This window comes from Podarcis vaucheri, assembly GCF_965113315.1.
Source record: "Podarcis vaucheri genome assembly, chromosome: 2".
NCBI lineage: Eukaryota > Metazoa > Chordata > Lepidosauria > Squamata > Lacertidae > Podarcis > Podarcis vaucheri.
The window spans coordinates 24,455,376-24,471,217 of record NC_138760.1 but is presented as its reverse complement, the minus strand read 5'-3'; the positions used below and the strand labels follow the sequence as shown (position 1 = coordinate 24,471,217).

The 15,842-nt window shown below is 43.3% G+C and overlaps 1 protein-coding gene across 4 annotated transcripts in view; it reads right to left on the bottom strand.

The window, feature by feature from the left end:
- The window catches only part of RHOT1 (ras homolog family member T1), a 55,796-nt gene that overhangs the window by 9,926 nt on the left and 30,028 nt on the right, over positions 1-15,842 (bottom strand). For 2 of the 4 annotated variants that reach the window (XM_082212483.1, XM_082212484.1), the window contains exons 15-19: positions 14,666-14,796; positions 13,652-13,735; positions 11,269-11,388; positions 9,674-9,876; positions 5,307-5,429 (exon numbers count right to left, since the gene is read on the bottom strand). In XM_082212483.1, the coding sequence (XP_082068609.1) occupies positions 5,307-5,429; positions 9,674-9,876; positions 11,269-11,388; positions 13,652-13,735; positions 14,666-14,796 (661 nt within the window). Of the gene's footprint in view, positions 1-143; positions 533-5,306; positions 5,430-9,673; positions 9,877-11,268; positions 11,389-13,651; positions 13,736-14,665; positions 14,797-15,842 lie in introns of those variants that run through there. The other 2 variants (XM_082212485.1, XM_082212486.1) reach the window with 2 other exon arrangements.

Here is a 15,842-nt window from a genome sequence, read left to right as displayed (position 1 = left end):
GCTCTCCAACACTAGTTGTAATCATTCTTGGCTCAGCGCATAATCAACGCAACATACCAAGATATTGATTCCATGTAACTGGAGATGCGTAGCTCTTTTCCATTTATGAAACTCACAAAAATGAAAACACTTGGGCTTTTGCATCTTCTTTTTTTAACACAATGATCAATCTATATTTATTTTAAGAAAAAGCCTTTCCAATAGGCTTTCAGCTTCAAAGAATCAAGATGGGGGGGTGACCTCTCAGATGGAAATTCCCACCATCATATTGAGCTTCAACTTTACCCATAAAGGGATTCAGGCCAGAGTAAAACACTAATCATAACAGAGGAACAAAGCAGACACAGAACATCAGCCTCCAATATACACAAGACATGCAGACAACCAAATGGAAACAGCCAAGCTGATGGATTAGAAGCACACACACGCACGAGGAATTAGAAGGCACACTCAGAAACGTCGTTTTCAAAGAGAGGCACAAGAATGCAGCAAGAGTAGAGTAAATGCCAGCCAGACAAATGAAAATGAACACCTAAAGGAGAAAATGAATGAAACAAAAATAATCCAGCATGGCTCAACTGTTTTATCGAAGGCATGTGGTGTACAGTATTTGTTCCTAATCAACTCTATAAAGTCAGAATTCCTGGAAAGCTCAAACCAAGACTACTGCATTCAACTGTGCCAGGGGCGGTGAACCTACAGCCAAATAACAGACCCTTTATTTTGCCCCACAAAACTTTCCCCAGGCCACACAGTCTGCTTTATACCTTGGGCATTTTTGCCTTCCTGGAATCTGTCCTTGAATATGTCAATGTTTCTTGCTTGTTCAGAAGAAACAATAAAGAATAGACGGCTATATAAAGGTAATCATTAGCTGCTCCTCCCACTTTTGCCTCTGGCCCCGCCCACCAATGGCAACAGAAAAGAGTGCAGAAAAGAGTGCAGCCTTTTGGCTGATAAAGGCTCCACACCCCTGCACTACAGGATATACTTCAGCATTGCAGTGATTTTCCATCTTTATACAGTGGTGCCTCGCAAGATGAAAAGAATCCGTTCTCGTCTAGCGGTTTTTTCATCTTGCGAAGCAAGCCCATTGACGGATTAGCGCTATTAGCGGCTTTTAGCAGCTTATCGGATCAGCTGATAAGCGGCTTAGCGGCTTAGAAAAAGGGGGGGAGAAGGAAAAAAAACCCGCAGGAACTCGCAAGACATTTTCGTCTTGCGAAGCAAGCCCAGAGGAGATTCGTTTTGTGAAGCACCTCCAAAACGGAAAACTCTTTCGTCTAGCGAGTTTTCCGTCTTGCGAGGCATTCGTCTTGCGGGGCACAACTGTAATTTCTTTCTAAAAGGTCTGTGGATCCAGAGCACTTGTTAAAAGTTCCTGTGAAGCATACTGTAGGCTTTTTGCCTCTGCCCCCCCACACAGCTGCCCACTCCACCCCCAAGGGTGACATGAGGCTTACAACTTCAGTCTTGCAGCTCCCCGCTTACCAGCTAGAATAAAGTATCATTAAACTTCCAGGCTTATGGTCCAGAAATTCATTTTCATAAGACCTCAATTAACGGAATACACTTTCTTTTTGGGAACAGTTCCATCACAAAGATTAAAAGTGTGCCTAATGTGTGTCTAAAAGTGTGTCAGCTCTAATTCAAGGCTGCAATGCTCTCCTCCTTTACCTCGAAGAGTCCCACTGAGATCAGTGAGATATATAGAGGAGAGGCACGAATACTCTGAAGTTTCCTGAGAAAAGAACTATTGCTGTTCTCTGAAACTGCAGAACCACTTATCACACTGTTCTTTCTATGGGACTCACACATAAACCTCCCACAGGTAGTAAAATGGGCGCAGCGGGGGATATAGCAAAACCCAGATAGGCTATGCTCACATCCTGAAAACCTGCAGGCAGTTTTGCATATGCACTCAAGAGGTGACAGATCCCCATTTTTTTGTTCTGAGTGCATATATGCAAGGCAGATACTGTACACAAATAAGGAGGAGCCAAAGAAGTGGAGGTTTAGAATACAGTCGTACCTTGGAAGTCAAACGGAATCCGTTTTGGAAGTCCGTTCGACTTCTAAAACGTTCAAAAACCAAATCACGGCTTCTGATTGGCTGCAGGAAGCTCCTGCAGCCAATCAGAGCCATGGAAGCCCCATTGGACGTTCGGGTTCCAAAATAACATTCACAAACAGAAACAATCTCTTCCGGGTTTGTGGCGTTCGGGAGTCAAAATGTCCGAGTTCCAGGGCATTCGACAACCAAGGTATGACTGTAATAATAATAAGAATAATTTATTATTTGTACCCCGCCCATCTGGCTGGGTTTCCCCAGCCACTCTGGGTGGCTTCCACAGAGACCAAAAATACACTAAAATGTCACACATTAAAAACTTCCCTGAACAGGGCTGCCTTAAGATGTCTTCTGAATGTCAGGTAGTTGTTTATTGCTTTGACATCTGATGGGAGGGCGTTCCACAGGGCGGGCGCCACTATCGAGAAGGCCCTCTGCCTGGTTCCCTACAGCTTTCTGAAAAACATTGCTTCTCGCAATGAAGGAACTGCCAGAAGGCCCTTGGCGCTGGACCTCAGGGTCCAGGCAGAACGATGGGGGTGGAGACGTTCCTTCAGGTATACTGGGCTGAGGCCGTTTAAGGCTTTAAAGGTCAACACCAACACTTTGAATTGTGCTCGGAAACGTACTGGGAGCCAATGCAGGTCTTTCAAGACCGGTGTTATGTGGTCTCTGTACTCTGTACTGTACTCTGTTCTTATTCAGAACCAGATTTTAACAAAGTTAGATGACATTGCCTGTAGCCTTCCCAAATTTCAGGTGCAGGTCTCTCTTAGCCAAAGAACCTAAGATTCTCGTAGTTCCGGTGTGTCTATCATCCATAACGATTGGTCATGCTGCCTGGGGCTGATGGGAGCTGGTGTCCAACAACTTCTCAAGCCAAGGTTCTCATAAACAGTGGCTGAGGTGAAAAACTGGGTGTCTGCACTGTGCCACTTCAGTCTCTGAGTGGGAGCTCACATGACTGAATGCTGTTCCATGCAAACACAGCCACACCCAAAACGTCTGAAAGATTAGGTTCAGAATGAAATCATCTAGTCAAGCCTGACTTGCTAATGTCTATGTGTAGCAATGCTTATTTTGTGGAAGAGCCGTGGGTACAAAAAAAGGAGCCAGACAGGCCTGGGTCTCAAAAAAATGAAGACAGAAAGTTATCTGGGGATCGAGGGGGAAAGATCCTTATCCTCTTGCTCCAAGTTCAGATTCTGCCTAACCAGCTCTGGCTAAACAACCGCCCCCCAACCTTGCTGTCCCCTCTTGCCCTCAAGAGGAGATTGTATTTTATTTTGAGTGCCCATCTTGAATGAGGAGAAATGTAAGATTTGAGACCTGTCGCTGGCACAGTACCATGCTCTAATCTAAACAGAGGTCAGGGTAATGACCTCCTTCTTCCTGCGTGGGTTGCAGGGAGGCTGGGTATGAGCACTTAAGCTATCCAGGAGTCTTCTGAAAAACCACTGAGAGACTGGCTTCCTACTTAAGTTTCCCAGCTGCAGTTAATAGCTAGCTCAGCAGCTGGAAGGAACAAGCGGCATAGGTATGGGGGTGAGGGGTTCAGACTATGGAAGACCCCCCCCTGCATGAATACCTCCATGTTCCTTACAGATCTTCCTAACAGACAGTTAACGGAAAGCTGTGGTGAAATGTTCGTTGTAAAGCACAACTGCCTTCATGCACCCTGTGTGGGTTGCTAGCCGACGTTCCACAAATCAAGATACAGAATGTATTCTAAACTTTGCTTTCCAACCACAGGCCACTAAAACAAGGCTACCAGCTAAGGGAGTACACAGGTATACCTCGGACATGTTGCGAGTTCTGTTCCAGACCACCGCAATGGAGCGAATGTCACAGTAAAGCAAATCACGATTTTTTGGGGGGGAGGGTGTTTCCCAGTGCATATAAGAATTATAATTATCCTATACTGTTGTCTATTAAACAAGTTCCCCCTAGCTGCAGGGGTGGGGAGGGGAAAAACCCAGCTCCAGCCCCAGCAACTCCAACCCTGTACTACGCCATGGAGATATACTTTGATTTTAAACTCCCATTCATCTGCTGGGTCTGATCTGTCACTAGTGAACACTGGCAAATCCTGTTCTATGTTCACAAAAAGAAAAAAAAGATTTAGCAGACACAAGGAGCAGCGTAGGTAAGCTGCGGGACTGTGTGTAATACAGTAGGCCTGCAACTCACGTTCCAAGGATTGTGCCCCCAAAGCCAAAATCGCGTATAATCTAAAGCCACTGGGTTCAATGGCAGGTGGGATTGCCAAAGTCCTTTTTTCTGGAACCTTTCCGCCCCTTTATTGTTATTATTATTTATTTATTTGCCTTGCTCATAAAGCTGAATGCATCCAAGTTGCGGGCTTACTGTACTAAAAAAATATTCAGCCAGTGTTAGTTTGTTGCTAGTAACTTTCTAAAATATATATATATATATGAATGTCTTGAACAGAGAACGATTCGCCCCAGCTGCATTCGTAAAACTTATATAAGTAGGGATTATTTTCTAAAGGAGGAATTTGTTGTTAATGCCACAGATCTCATCGCACCATATCCATTTGCAGGGACCAAGCATTTGTGCTCTAAACTCTGGAAGTGATTTTGACTCGTATCAATAAACCAAAATATACACACATTTAGACTGTACGGTGGGCGTGGGGGTCAGCAACCGGAAGCTCTCGGTCAAATCTAGACTCCTAAAAGATGTTAATTCGCCACCTGGTTGCTGAACAAGAGGCAAAATCGTGGTGAAAATGGTTTCAGAGGTAACAGAACCCAATGGCAAGTCACTTTTATGGTTGAGGGTACCACCGGTCCACTCCCTTGTCCAAATTGCCTTGTGGGAAACTTAGTTGCTGACCAGGGCTGTACAGTGTTTCTCATGTCTTAACTTGCCCGCACATAGAAATTTTAAAATCTACATCAAAGTTGCATATAAATTTAATAGTACAGCTATTTTGTATGAAATGACTAGCAAGGGCTTGTCCCCATCCCTCCAAGCTTTCTAGCAAGCTACATGAAGCTACTCACATTGTTGTACTTGCTAAACGGCTGAGATTCAATATGCCAATTAGGAAAAGCACGACCTAAAGAGAAAAGCTTGTATATCGGGTACATTTGCCTGCTCAATGGATATGGAGCAAAGTGCCTGTGTCTCAGTTACAAAGTTCAACCATTTGTTTTAATAAAAGTACTTTTAAAGCACGCCTGGTACCTAGTAAATAAAAATCAAAGACCTGTTAAGAACTGCGGTGAAGAGTTTGTTCTTTACAGATTGCAGCAAGTCTGAGTTGAGGAGGTTCTGACAGATGCAAAAGGTACACCTGTTGCAGCTGCACATACAGCGTAATCGGGCATGGCTGCAAAAACACACAGAAGGATAGGAATTGAGATCTCAGGCAGAAACCAGGGCTGAGCCAAAACCAAGAGTGGTGAGGATAAAACTGGTTACATTCCGGGGAAAAGTGAGGCAAGGGTAGGCTAAAGTTGTACAGATTTCCAGGAGGAGACTATTTTAGAAAAGTGCATTGTGCCCACATGCCTGCATCCCCAACAAGAGAAAGAGAGAGAGAAGGGAGGGGGGATTCAACTTTTATTTTATACACAGCTTAGAAGGAGAAGCAGAATGTAATATGCTCTTGTTTAACAAGAGGCAACTCCTCCTCAATCCATAGAAAGAACGGAATTCAGTTCCTTTCTCCTGCTACTGAAACTGAACAACTTCATGAAGCCAACAGCTACCCTTACCTCTTCCATCCCAACCAACACACACATGCTTAAGAATTGGGGAAAGAGAAAGGGAAGGTAAGAAAGTCAAATACACTGTTGCATATATTTCTCAAAACATTTGACTATTCCAGCTGGGCCAAATGCATTGAAGAAGACTTTTTTAAAAAGGAGCCTGAACTTAAGATGTCCTCTGCATCCCCCCCCAAAATCTGGACTTCCTGGTGAAAGCAATCAAATTAACCCATTTGAACAAGTGACAGCCATAACCCTTCAGCAATGATGTTCAAATGCACAGGAGCACAGAACATTAAAAGTGGTTTTGGGGAGGGGGGAGAATTAATTGATTCTCCATGAATCATTCACTATAAGACAAAAAAATTGAAAATGAATGTTTGAAGGTATTCTACGTTTGATTACTAGATGTGAGGACAAGGTTATTGCCAACTTTATTGAAAGATTTACAGGGCATGTAGTTAGCCCTGGAGGGTGAGTCCCTGTGGCAAACACATGGTCCCTCACAGAAAAAATGAAAAACAAAAATAAAATAAAAAGTTCCTGTTCCAGTAAAGTCTTGGATCGCACTGAATATCCACTATTGTACTATAATGAACCTGTCATTTTAAGCGATGTCTAAACCAACAATGCAGAGAAGGTTAGACCTACCAGACTCACAAAGTCTGAGGACTGAACTTGTTTGGCAACAGAGCAAGATGCTTAGTGAGAAACAGCAACTTTAAGAAGCATTCGATCTCTGGGCTCACAAGCATCTACATGAACTGCAGGCTAGCTATTAATTTGAGTAGCAACACGTGTGGTCCAAAAGAGAGATAAACAAAAGCAAGAGAACTTCTATGGTGCTGCTAGAGAAAATATGGTGCAAGAATCGTGGAAAACAATGACAGTATTAACCATGACTGTAGGCCAGCTTGCTTTAGCAAATGTGCAGCTTGAAACCTCCTGAGGGTGTCACATTTTTTCACATCAGTATCTACCATTCTATAGAGCAGAGCTTTCCAAACTGTGTGTCGGCTGCCTTGTGTAGGTGTCTCACGCACATGCCCCCATGCTCCTTGCTAGCAAAACTGGATTACTGTGTTACGAAATGATGCATGTCTAAAAAGTGTGTCACCAACATGAAAAATCTGGAAAGCTCTGCTATAGAGCTTAAAGGTAAAGGTAAAGGTAAAGGGACCCCTGACCATTTGGTCCAGTCGTGGCCGACTCTGGCGTTGCGGCGCTCATCTCACTTTACTGGCCAAAGGGAGCAGGCGTACAGCTTCCGGGTCATGTGGCCAGCATGACTAAGCTGCTTCTGGTGAACCAGAGAAGTGCACGGAAACGCCGTTTACCTTCCCGCTGGAGCGGTACCTATTTATCTACTTGCACTCTGGCGTGCTTTCAAACTGCTAGGTTGGCAGGAGCAGGGACCGAGCAATGGGAGCTCACCCCGTTGTGGGGATTCAAACCGCCGACCTTCTGATCGGCAAGTCCTAGGCTCTGTGGTTTAACCCACAGCACCACCTGTGTCCCAACTCTATAGAGGTTACTACTGCTGTAAGTAAGTATTGTAATTAGGATTTGTGTCATGTAACTTGCAGTAGTGTGACTATTTAAACAGAGGAGAATTAAAAATACTTTCAAGTTGCTTTGCTTCCAGCTTGCCAGGAGCGCCAATTCCGAAAGGCAACTGGAACTGCGCCAGTGTCTCAAGCTGAAACTGTGTACTTCTTATTTGACAAGTCTTTGCTCTGTCCTGTATGTGCACCAATATTTATACCCCACCCTAGAAAACTGAGCCTTTTTTTTTCACTCTAGAAGTAGTCTTCTCTGTAGTTCTTCTCTGTACAGAGAAGAATGGGCCTTCTCTGTAGTGGTTCCTCATTATATCACAGTCGTACCTTGGATTCCCAACGCCTTACGAGTCGAACGTTTTGGCTCCCAAACGCCGCAAACCAGGAAGTGCCTGTTCCGGTTTGCGAACGTTCTTTGGAACCCCAATGTCTGACACAGCTTCCGATTGGCTGCAGGAGCTACCTGCAGCCAATCGGAAGCCGCGCCTTGGTTTCTGAACATTTTGGAAGTCAAACAGACTTCCGGAACAGATTCCGTTTGACTTCCGAGGTACAACTGTATATCTAATATGTTTATGTGTATTTTATATATTTCTAGGTGCCAGGCAAACATTCCTCTTCAACCAAGCCTTTGGCTGATTAATATTCTACAGCCTTTTAAATGTGTCTGTGGGAAGGTCAGGTTACTGCTTTCCTGTTTTGTTTTACTTCTTTCCGTGTTTTTATCCTGTATTTTACTCTGTGAACCGCCCTGACATCTTATGATGAAGGGAGGTATATAAATCTAATAAATAAATAAAAAGGATTTGAGAAACATGCTGCCCCCTGCAACACTGTGGTGAAACATAACTGTGATCCAAAAAATGAGTTTACATATGCCTAAGAGCTTGGGCTACATCTAGCAGGATTCGGGGAATTTTCTTTGAATAGCAGACTACCATGTCACGTTTCTAAATCTGTTTCCAATTCCCTTCCATTTTGGAAGTGTTTTGCCATGTGGCATAGAGCGCGGCTCTTGAACCCAGAGCCACCTTGGACACCTGGAACTAGTTTCACAATTCTTTGGAGCTTGGCCCATATATTTATGAAGGCCTACTGAGGAAATGTGCTAAATACGGTACACTGATAAACCAGATACCACCAAGAGAGCCAAATTCTCTCAAGTCTATATTTTGAGGTTGGGCTCTTCTTCATCTGTGAAAATATACAGTGTTGGGGACTTCCAAAAAGCAAATACTAATTTTTTACCTGAAGCCTTGTGTTTTGTCGTCCCCCCCCCCCCATGTAAATATACCTGTTTTGGTTCCCAGTAACACTGCCCTTAAATCCCTGAGGCAAAGGCTTTGGGACATCTCACATAGCGACCTGCGATCCCCATCTAATGTAATTTGTAGCCTGGTCTCAGCTGGAATCCAATACTGGTACGACTTTCAGGTATCCTCATACCTTAGGAATTTGTCTGTACCTACCTATCAGCGTTTATTTACCAAAGCCAGACTAAATGTATTTCCCTCGGAAGTTCTAAATGGCAGACTGAGAGGCATCCCCTATCGGAATAGGCTTTGTTTATGTTCCCAGGAGGTCGATTGCATGAAGAATATCCAACTGCATTGTGGGCAATATGAGCAAGCAAGGGATCAACTGATCAAACCCTTACTGGCAAATTAGCCGTGAAAATCCGAAGCCTCCCACATTAAATATCTTTTAGAAGACAGGTCAAATGATATTACCCTGGCCCTGGCAAAGTTTCTTTCGGAGGTTATAAGAAACGAAGATCATTATGCCCTAGATAAAACAAAATGACTGCCTTGGTTTCTTCCATCTGTCTGTCTGGTCGTTTTAACTGTATCTAGTTTTGAAATTGTTTGGTGGGTCTTTTGATTTGATTTGGTTCCCAGTAAACGAGGGTCCAGTCTCCTTGGGACATGCTCAAAACTCTTCGTTAATGAATGAGTAATGACAATGAGCAAGGCAGTGCATGCATTTATGGAGAGAATAGAACCCAATGTCTTTAAGCTGGATGCGATTCTGCAATGTATTCAGACAAACGTCTCAAAATCACATTACGTGCAACAGTTGGTACGCAGGAGCTTTTTGCAGTTAATTTGGATTACTTGCATTTATTGGCCAATTCAGCGTTAAAATTCTTTGTTTAAGTTGCATCACCAACATCTCCCTCTGTTGCTAAACACATATTTCAGTGAGGCACAGAGTTCCATCCTTATGGCAACATCAACAACAACAACATGCAAAGTTGTCATGATCCATGCAGTTATGAATACTGGGGTTCTTTGAGTACTTACGGATACATGGCCATCGTTGTCAACTTAACAAAGATGTCCTTACTCGGTGCATCAACCGTGTTACAAGAAAAGGCTTGTGGTGGAGGCATTTTGTGTTTTTTGCAGAATTCGGCCGGGGAAATGCTGTACTCTTGTCTAACTTCATGAAGGTCTGACTTGGCAGCTATCACTAAGCAAGGTATCCTGCTGTCCATGAAGTGTTGCTAAATATTTAAATAAAAAACAAAGCAAAACACAGACAGACACAAAATAGAAAACATATACAAATGGGGAAAATTCATAGAATCTACTTATTCACACTGACTGTCCTTATGCAAATCCAAAAGGGCTTTCTATAAGCTTTTCTGCAAACAATAATCTCACAACCCATGTCCCGCAATCACAAAGCAAGACTGCTTTTGGATTCTTACAGAGAGTTAAACCCAAAACTGTTGTATACAAATGCTTAATGTGACATAGAAGTTCGGAAACTTAGAGAAGTGTGGACTAGAATGCATCATTCAGCCTAAGGAATGAAAATAATCTATATGTACTGCTTCTTTAGATATGAAATTGAGACTGAGCCAGCAAAAAAATTAAAAAATTCAGTACAGTCGTACCTTGGAAGTCAAATGGAATCCATTCCGGAAGTCCGTTCGACTTCCAAAATGTTCGGAAACCAAAGTGCGGAGCTTCCTGCAGCCAATCAGAAGTTGCGGAAGCCCCGTCGAATGTTCAACTTCCAAAAAAAGTTTGCAAACTTCCCGGTTTGCGGCGTTCAGGAGCCAAGTACAACTATATATTATAGTCCATAGCACTTCTCCAATGAAGATAGTTTTTGGGAGCAGCTATGCTGAAAATGCCGCATTGAGGTATATGATTCTTTTTAATCTGAAGTTGTTATCTGAATCGAATTTGGTGAAATCTTTGATATTCTGAAATGTTTGAAGTTACACAAGAAACTATTTGTTGGGGAAATATTGTGAATGATGCCTGAAATCTCTTTACTTTTATGATAAATGCTTCCCTCGCAAAATAAAGTACCAAATTAGACTCCATATGGAATTATCCTGAACACTATAAATCAGTGTGTATACATTTGCTAAGAAGGTGCAGTCAATAAAAGCTTCCCAGAGCATCCATGCAAGTGAAGGAGAATCACACAGAATGTGTGCACATGCACAATTACTGCAAATTTCAATGTAGACGTTATTCCTGTAAGAATCCTGTTGCATGTGAAGCAGCCTTAAGAGGAAACCTATCATACTTCCCTTTGCCAAGTACAGGTGAGAATCACAGGTATCTCAAAAAGCCATCTAGTCCAAATCTCCTGCCAATACATCCCTGATGATAGTAACCTGTTTATACTCCCCTTCTTCCATGGAGTTCAGGTTATGATTCCCCTCCCTCTTGTAACATAAGATATAGAGAGATTAGAGGGAAGGGGGCGGAGACAAACTATCTTGAGTCAAATGCATTTGACGTATTATTTACAATACCTGCATGTTTCTGCAACATTTATTTGTTATACTGCTAAAAGATACGTATTTTTTTTGTGTGCATTTATTTTCTAGATTTTTTGTAACTCTTAGAAGAGACACGTAAAACATACAAACCTTAAAAATTCTGGCACAGTATTCAAAGGATTTTGGGTTGCTGACATCATAAACTAGGCATACAGCATCACACATGATTTCAGAATCACATAAGAAGTCAGATTCACAAACGTTATGCAACTAAGGGGAGGGGGGGAAGAGATAAAAGATTATGAAATATACTTTGCAAGCATCAAGCATACTTCTTTGCTTTCACATTCAGGTCCCCCCATTTTTCTTTTAAATGTACCCAAATGCAACTACAGTGGTGCCTCGCAAGACGAAATTAATTCATTCCGCGAGTTTTGTTGTCTTGCGATTTTTTTCGTCTTGCGAAGCACGGTGTCGGAAACGTTTTGGAAAAGCTTCAAAAATCACCAAAGTCTTAAAAAACCTCAAAAAAGGCTACCACACTGCGTGCTATGAGTTGCTCCTCAAAGTCAAATCGCAACTGTATTAACGGTGTTAAGAAAAAGGAAACAAACTTGCAAGACGTTTCCGTCTTGCAAAGCAAGCCCATAGGGAAAATCGTCTTGCGAAGCAGCTCAAAAAACAGAAAACCCTTTCGTTTAGCGAGTTTTCCGTCTTGGGAGGCATTCGTCTTGCGGGGCACCACTGTATTTACAGTGCAGAACCCCAAAGTTCATGTCTGCCTCAGTCGCTAACAGAATCCGGGAGTGCCTGTTTCCTGGACCTCCTCCAGCATAAAAGCCTCGTTAGGCCTGCCTCTTCCTTCCCTCTTTGCTCTTTAGACTTCTGTGCAGGGTGGGTGATGGAGGGGCGTGCTTCCCTCCTGGCCGGCTTTGCCAGGAGCGGTGCTGAGGCTCCCACCAGCATCCTCTGGTCCTTTCACCTCTTCCCCACTGGAGGTGGGGTTTTCCTCATCACCGGAAGAGGAATTGCTTCGCAAGATTTCCAGAGGCTCCCTGTAACACAACTGCCCCTCTGTTTCCCGCCCCTATTCTGATAGCAGTTCCCTGACATCCACATTTAAAGTGGTTTTGGGACAATGAAATGCATGGCACGTGACTTTTGATCTACCAGGATGTGTAAGTACAGGCAGTTATATGCCAGCAAGTCTGCATCTTACCCAGTATTCCGAATAGTGATGTTTGCAGACATATCCCATAGGTCATTTGCAATGGTAACTCTTGATTTGTGGCTTCTTTATGCAGCATGTATGTATGTATGTATGTATGTCCTGTTGAATTCATAGGAAAAGATCACTGACTGCATTTAAAATACACACATATATGCACGCAGGCACATTCACTCCAAGAACTCTTCCTCTCCTACTAAGAGTGGCCGATCTCTATAAGTAGATGCTGTCTACATCCATGTTACAGTGGTACCTGTGGAATTTCCTATGGGCTTGCTTCGCAAGATGACAATGTCTTGCGAGTTCCTGCTGGTTTTTTTTCTCTTTCCCCCCCTTTTTCTAAGCCGCTAAGCCGCTTATCAGCTGATCCGATAAGCCGCTAAAAGCGCTAATAGCGCTAATCCGTCAATGGGCTTGCTTCGCAAGACGAAAACACCGCTAGACGAAGAGAATCACAGAACGGATTCTTTTCGTCTTGCGAGACACCACTGTAGTTTGCACCTAAATAAAACCTGTAAAAGACAGGTCGGAATCCTGCCTGGTTACTCGTGAGCAGCCACACTTGCCATCTGACAGCAGCATATCATTGTTCAACCATTTCTTCATAGCCTATCCAATCCTAAGGCAGCAGGCAAATGCTTCAGCAGTTAAGGGTTAGGTGGCAGAAAGGAACTGTGTGTGTACTTGATAGCCCTTAAGGCTGCTGTATAAAGGAAGGCATGTGGCAGTGGAAAAATAGGTGCAGTTGCTAAAGAAGCAGGGATAGTGAATGCACAATATGACCCAGCCTTAATACATCTGTGCCTGAAGATTTCACCACCATGAATCAGCTCAGCATAATATAGAATTTAAAGTTGCCATATTTCAAAAAGTAAAAATCCCGACACAAAAGGTGTGTTTTTTTATAGGAAATTTGCCCCCAAACCAACACTTCTGACACTGCCATACGCCCGGGCTTTCCTGAACATTTTTTCTGATTTCCGGAAATTCTGGACTATGGCAGCCCTATTATAGATACAATTTCACCTGTGAAATACTGTATTACAAATCAAAGCCCGAACTGGACAAAGCCAAAAACCAGTGCATAAAAAACAAGTCTCATGATAGAAAGCAGTTTCAGCTTTCAATTTCTAAATAGCAAGATGTTTCACAATTGCGTTTATATGGTGTCAGAAGTAAAAACTGCACTTTTTTTGTATACTAAATGGATTGCAAAACTTTTATACAATTCCACTGGTACTTTGAAAAGAGGCATGAAAGAATAATGCTTCATATTAATATATCAATATAATGATATAGTCTTACCAGTAAGTATTTTTCCTGTCCATACACATAGACTGTATTAATTGCATAATAAGATTTGTGCTCTGGACGTATATGCTTCTGTCTCTGAAAGCACAAAAGAATTCCATTATTTTAAATGCTTCTCTCATGAACAAACTAATTTAAACTTAATCAGAACAGAACAAATCCTATATTGCCGAAAGATAAATCAGGAGTCTCTCAGCAGAAAACTGTGTTAAAAAAATGAGTACAATCTCATTTTGTGTGCAATTAACTCGCACAATTTCAACCTTATGTGGCTGAAAACCGGCCAGCTGAAATCCCGCAAATCAACTGCATGCAAGGCAGAGAGTTTAAATGCTCCTTTTGCGCTGCGTTTTCCTGGTGTGGAAAGAGCTTTCAAGATCTCAGAAGTGCTTGGCGGACTCTGGGATTCTCTCAGAAGATATTGCGGGAACTCTGACAAACACACACCGCAGCAGCAGCTCTGCAGTGCTCCAGATGGAGCACTCTAGAGAAAACCTGTCGCTTTCTCTCTTGGCCATAATTCAAACCCAGAGAATAAGTCCTGTGGAAGTACCCTAGACACTTCTTCTAGCCTTTGAGAAACAGCCTCAATACTGACCAGTTCTCCATCACCTCAGAAAGAGGGAGCAGACAAACAGGGGGCGAATGAAAGAGAAGCAGCAAAAGAAGGGATAGATTGTGAAAAGAGTTTAGTTTGCAAGTATGTTTGCAAGGCAGCAGAGACTGCCTAACCACAATACAGTGGACACTCGCGCTGCGAACGTGATCCGTGTGGGATGCATGTTTGCAAACCGCAGTGACGCGTCTGCGCACGCGCAGGTTGCGATTTAGCGCTTCTGCGCATGTGCGACCGCCGAAACCCGGAAGTAACCCATTTCGGTACTTCCGGGTTTCGGCGGTCCATAACCTGAAAAAACGCAACCTGAAGCGTCTGTAACCCGAGGTATGACTGTACTGTTTTAGTGTCACAGGCTACCAACTGTTAATAAAGAACAGAAGAATTCTTACCATTAGGTTTCTTCCAAGCAATGCCTGGAGGACTCCACTTTTTCCAGAGCCTTTCAACCCAATTAGATTGCACCTGAACACGTTCCTCTGAGTCTGTTTTTTCTGCAGGTCAATCTTTTTATCTCTAGTTACTTTTAAAAGGGGGGAGGGAGAGAGAGAAGATTTCACACAGATGTACATATTACAGACACAGGAATACTATGCTTTGTAACAATGCGCACAACCATAAAAGAATCAAGAGTTTGGGATCCAGAGAACTTAGCTAACCGGATGCTCCATGGAAATCTGGAGGATGGGGGAGGTCAAGAACAGTGTGAGAAATGGCACTGGGGGGGTGCAGGAGGGAAATGGCAAAAAAAGTCTCTTCCCCTCCTTCCATTGGATCAGTTTCACTTCTGCAAAGGGACCCAGAAAGCTGTCTGTGGGCAAATGCCGGCTCCCTCGGCCTGAAAGCGAGATGAGCACCGCAACCCCATCGTTGCCTTTGACTGGACTTAACCGTCCAGGGGTCATTTAGCTTTACCTTTACCTATATTGTTACAGAGTTGGCAGCCAACTGGATTATAACCAAATATTTCCTAGGTAACAATCTTAAGAAGAGATTAAATTAAATTCTTCAGAACTTCCCAGCTAACTTCCTGGAGCCTGCTGTCCTTGGGCTTTAAAGTGACAGTGGAAACAGTGGAAACATTTGTCCAAATACTCTACTGTAAAAGTACAATCGATCATTTATTATATGGACATAGGACCATCAATAGCCTAAAGGTACCCTGGATGGGTCTAGCTAGCAACAGGGGAGAAGAATGGATGGTGATCCTCACATGGGACAGTTGCTTTTTCCTTCATTGCAGGGGTTGGACTACATGATCCTCAGGGTCCCTTCCAACTCTGCAGTTCTATGATTAGCTAGCTGATATGCAAAATTCAATACCCAGTCCACTACCTCTTTGCTCACTGCTAACTTTTAACACAGTCACAATGTTGCTGCCATGGTCAAAGCAACAACTGGCAGAAATATCCCTTAAAGGCAAGCGGCCAGCTTAGGCTCTAGACCTGGCAACACTTTGCCCCTCTTGGCTCACTAGCCAACCATCCAACATTTTTTGTGCAGAACTGTCTATCCCATGGATAGGCAAACTAAGGCCCGGGGGCTGGATTCGGCCCAATCGCCTTCTAG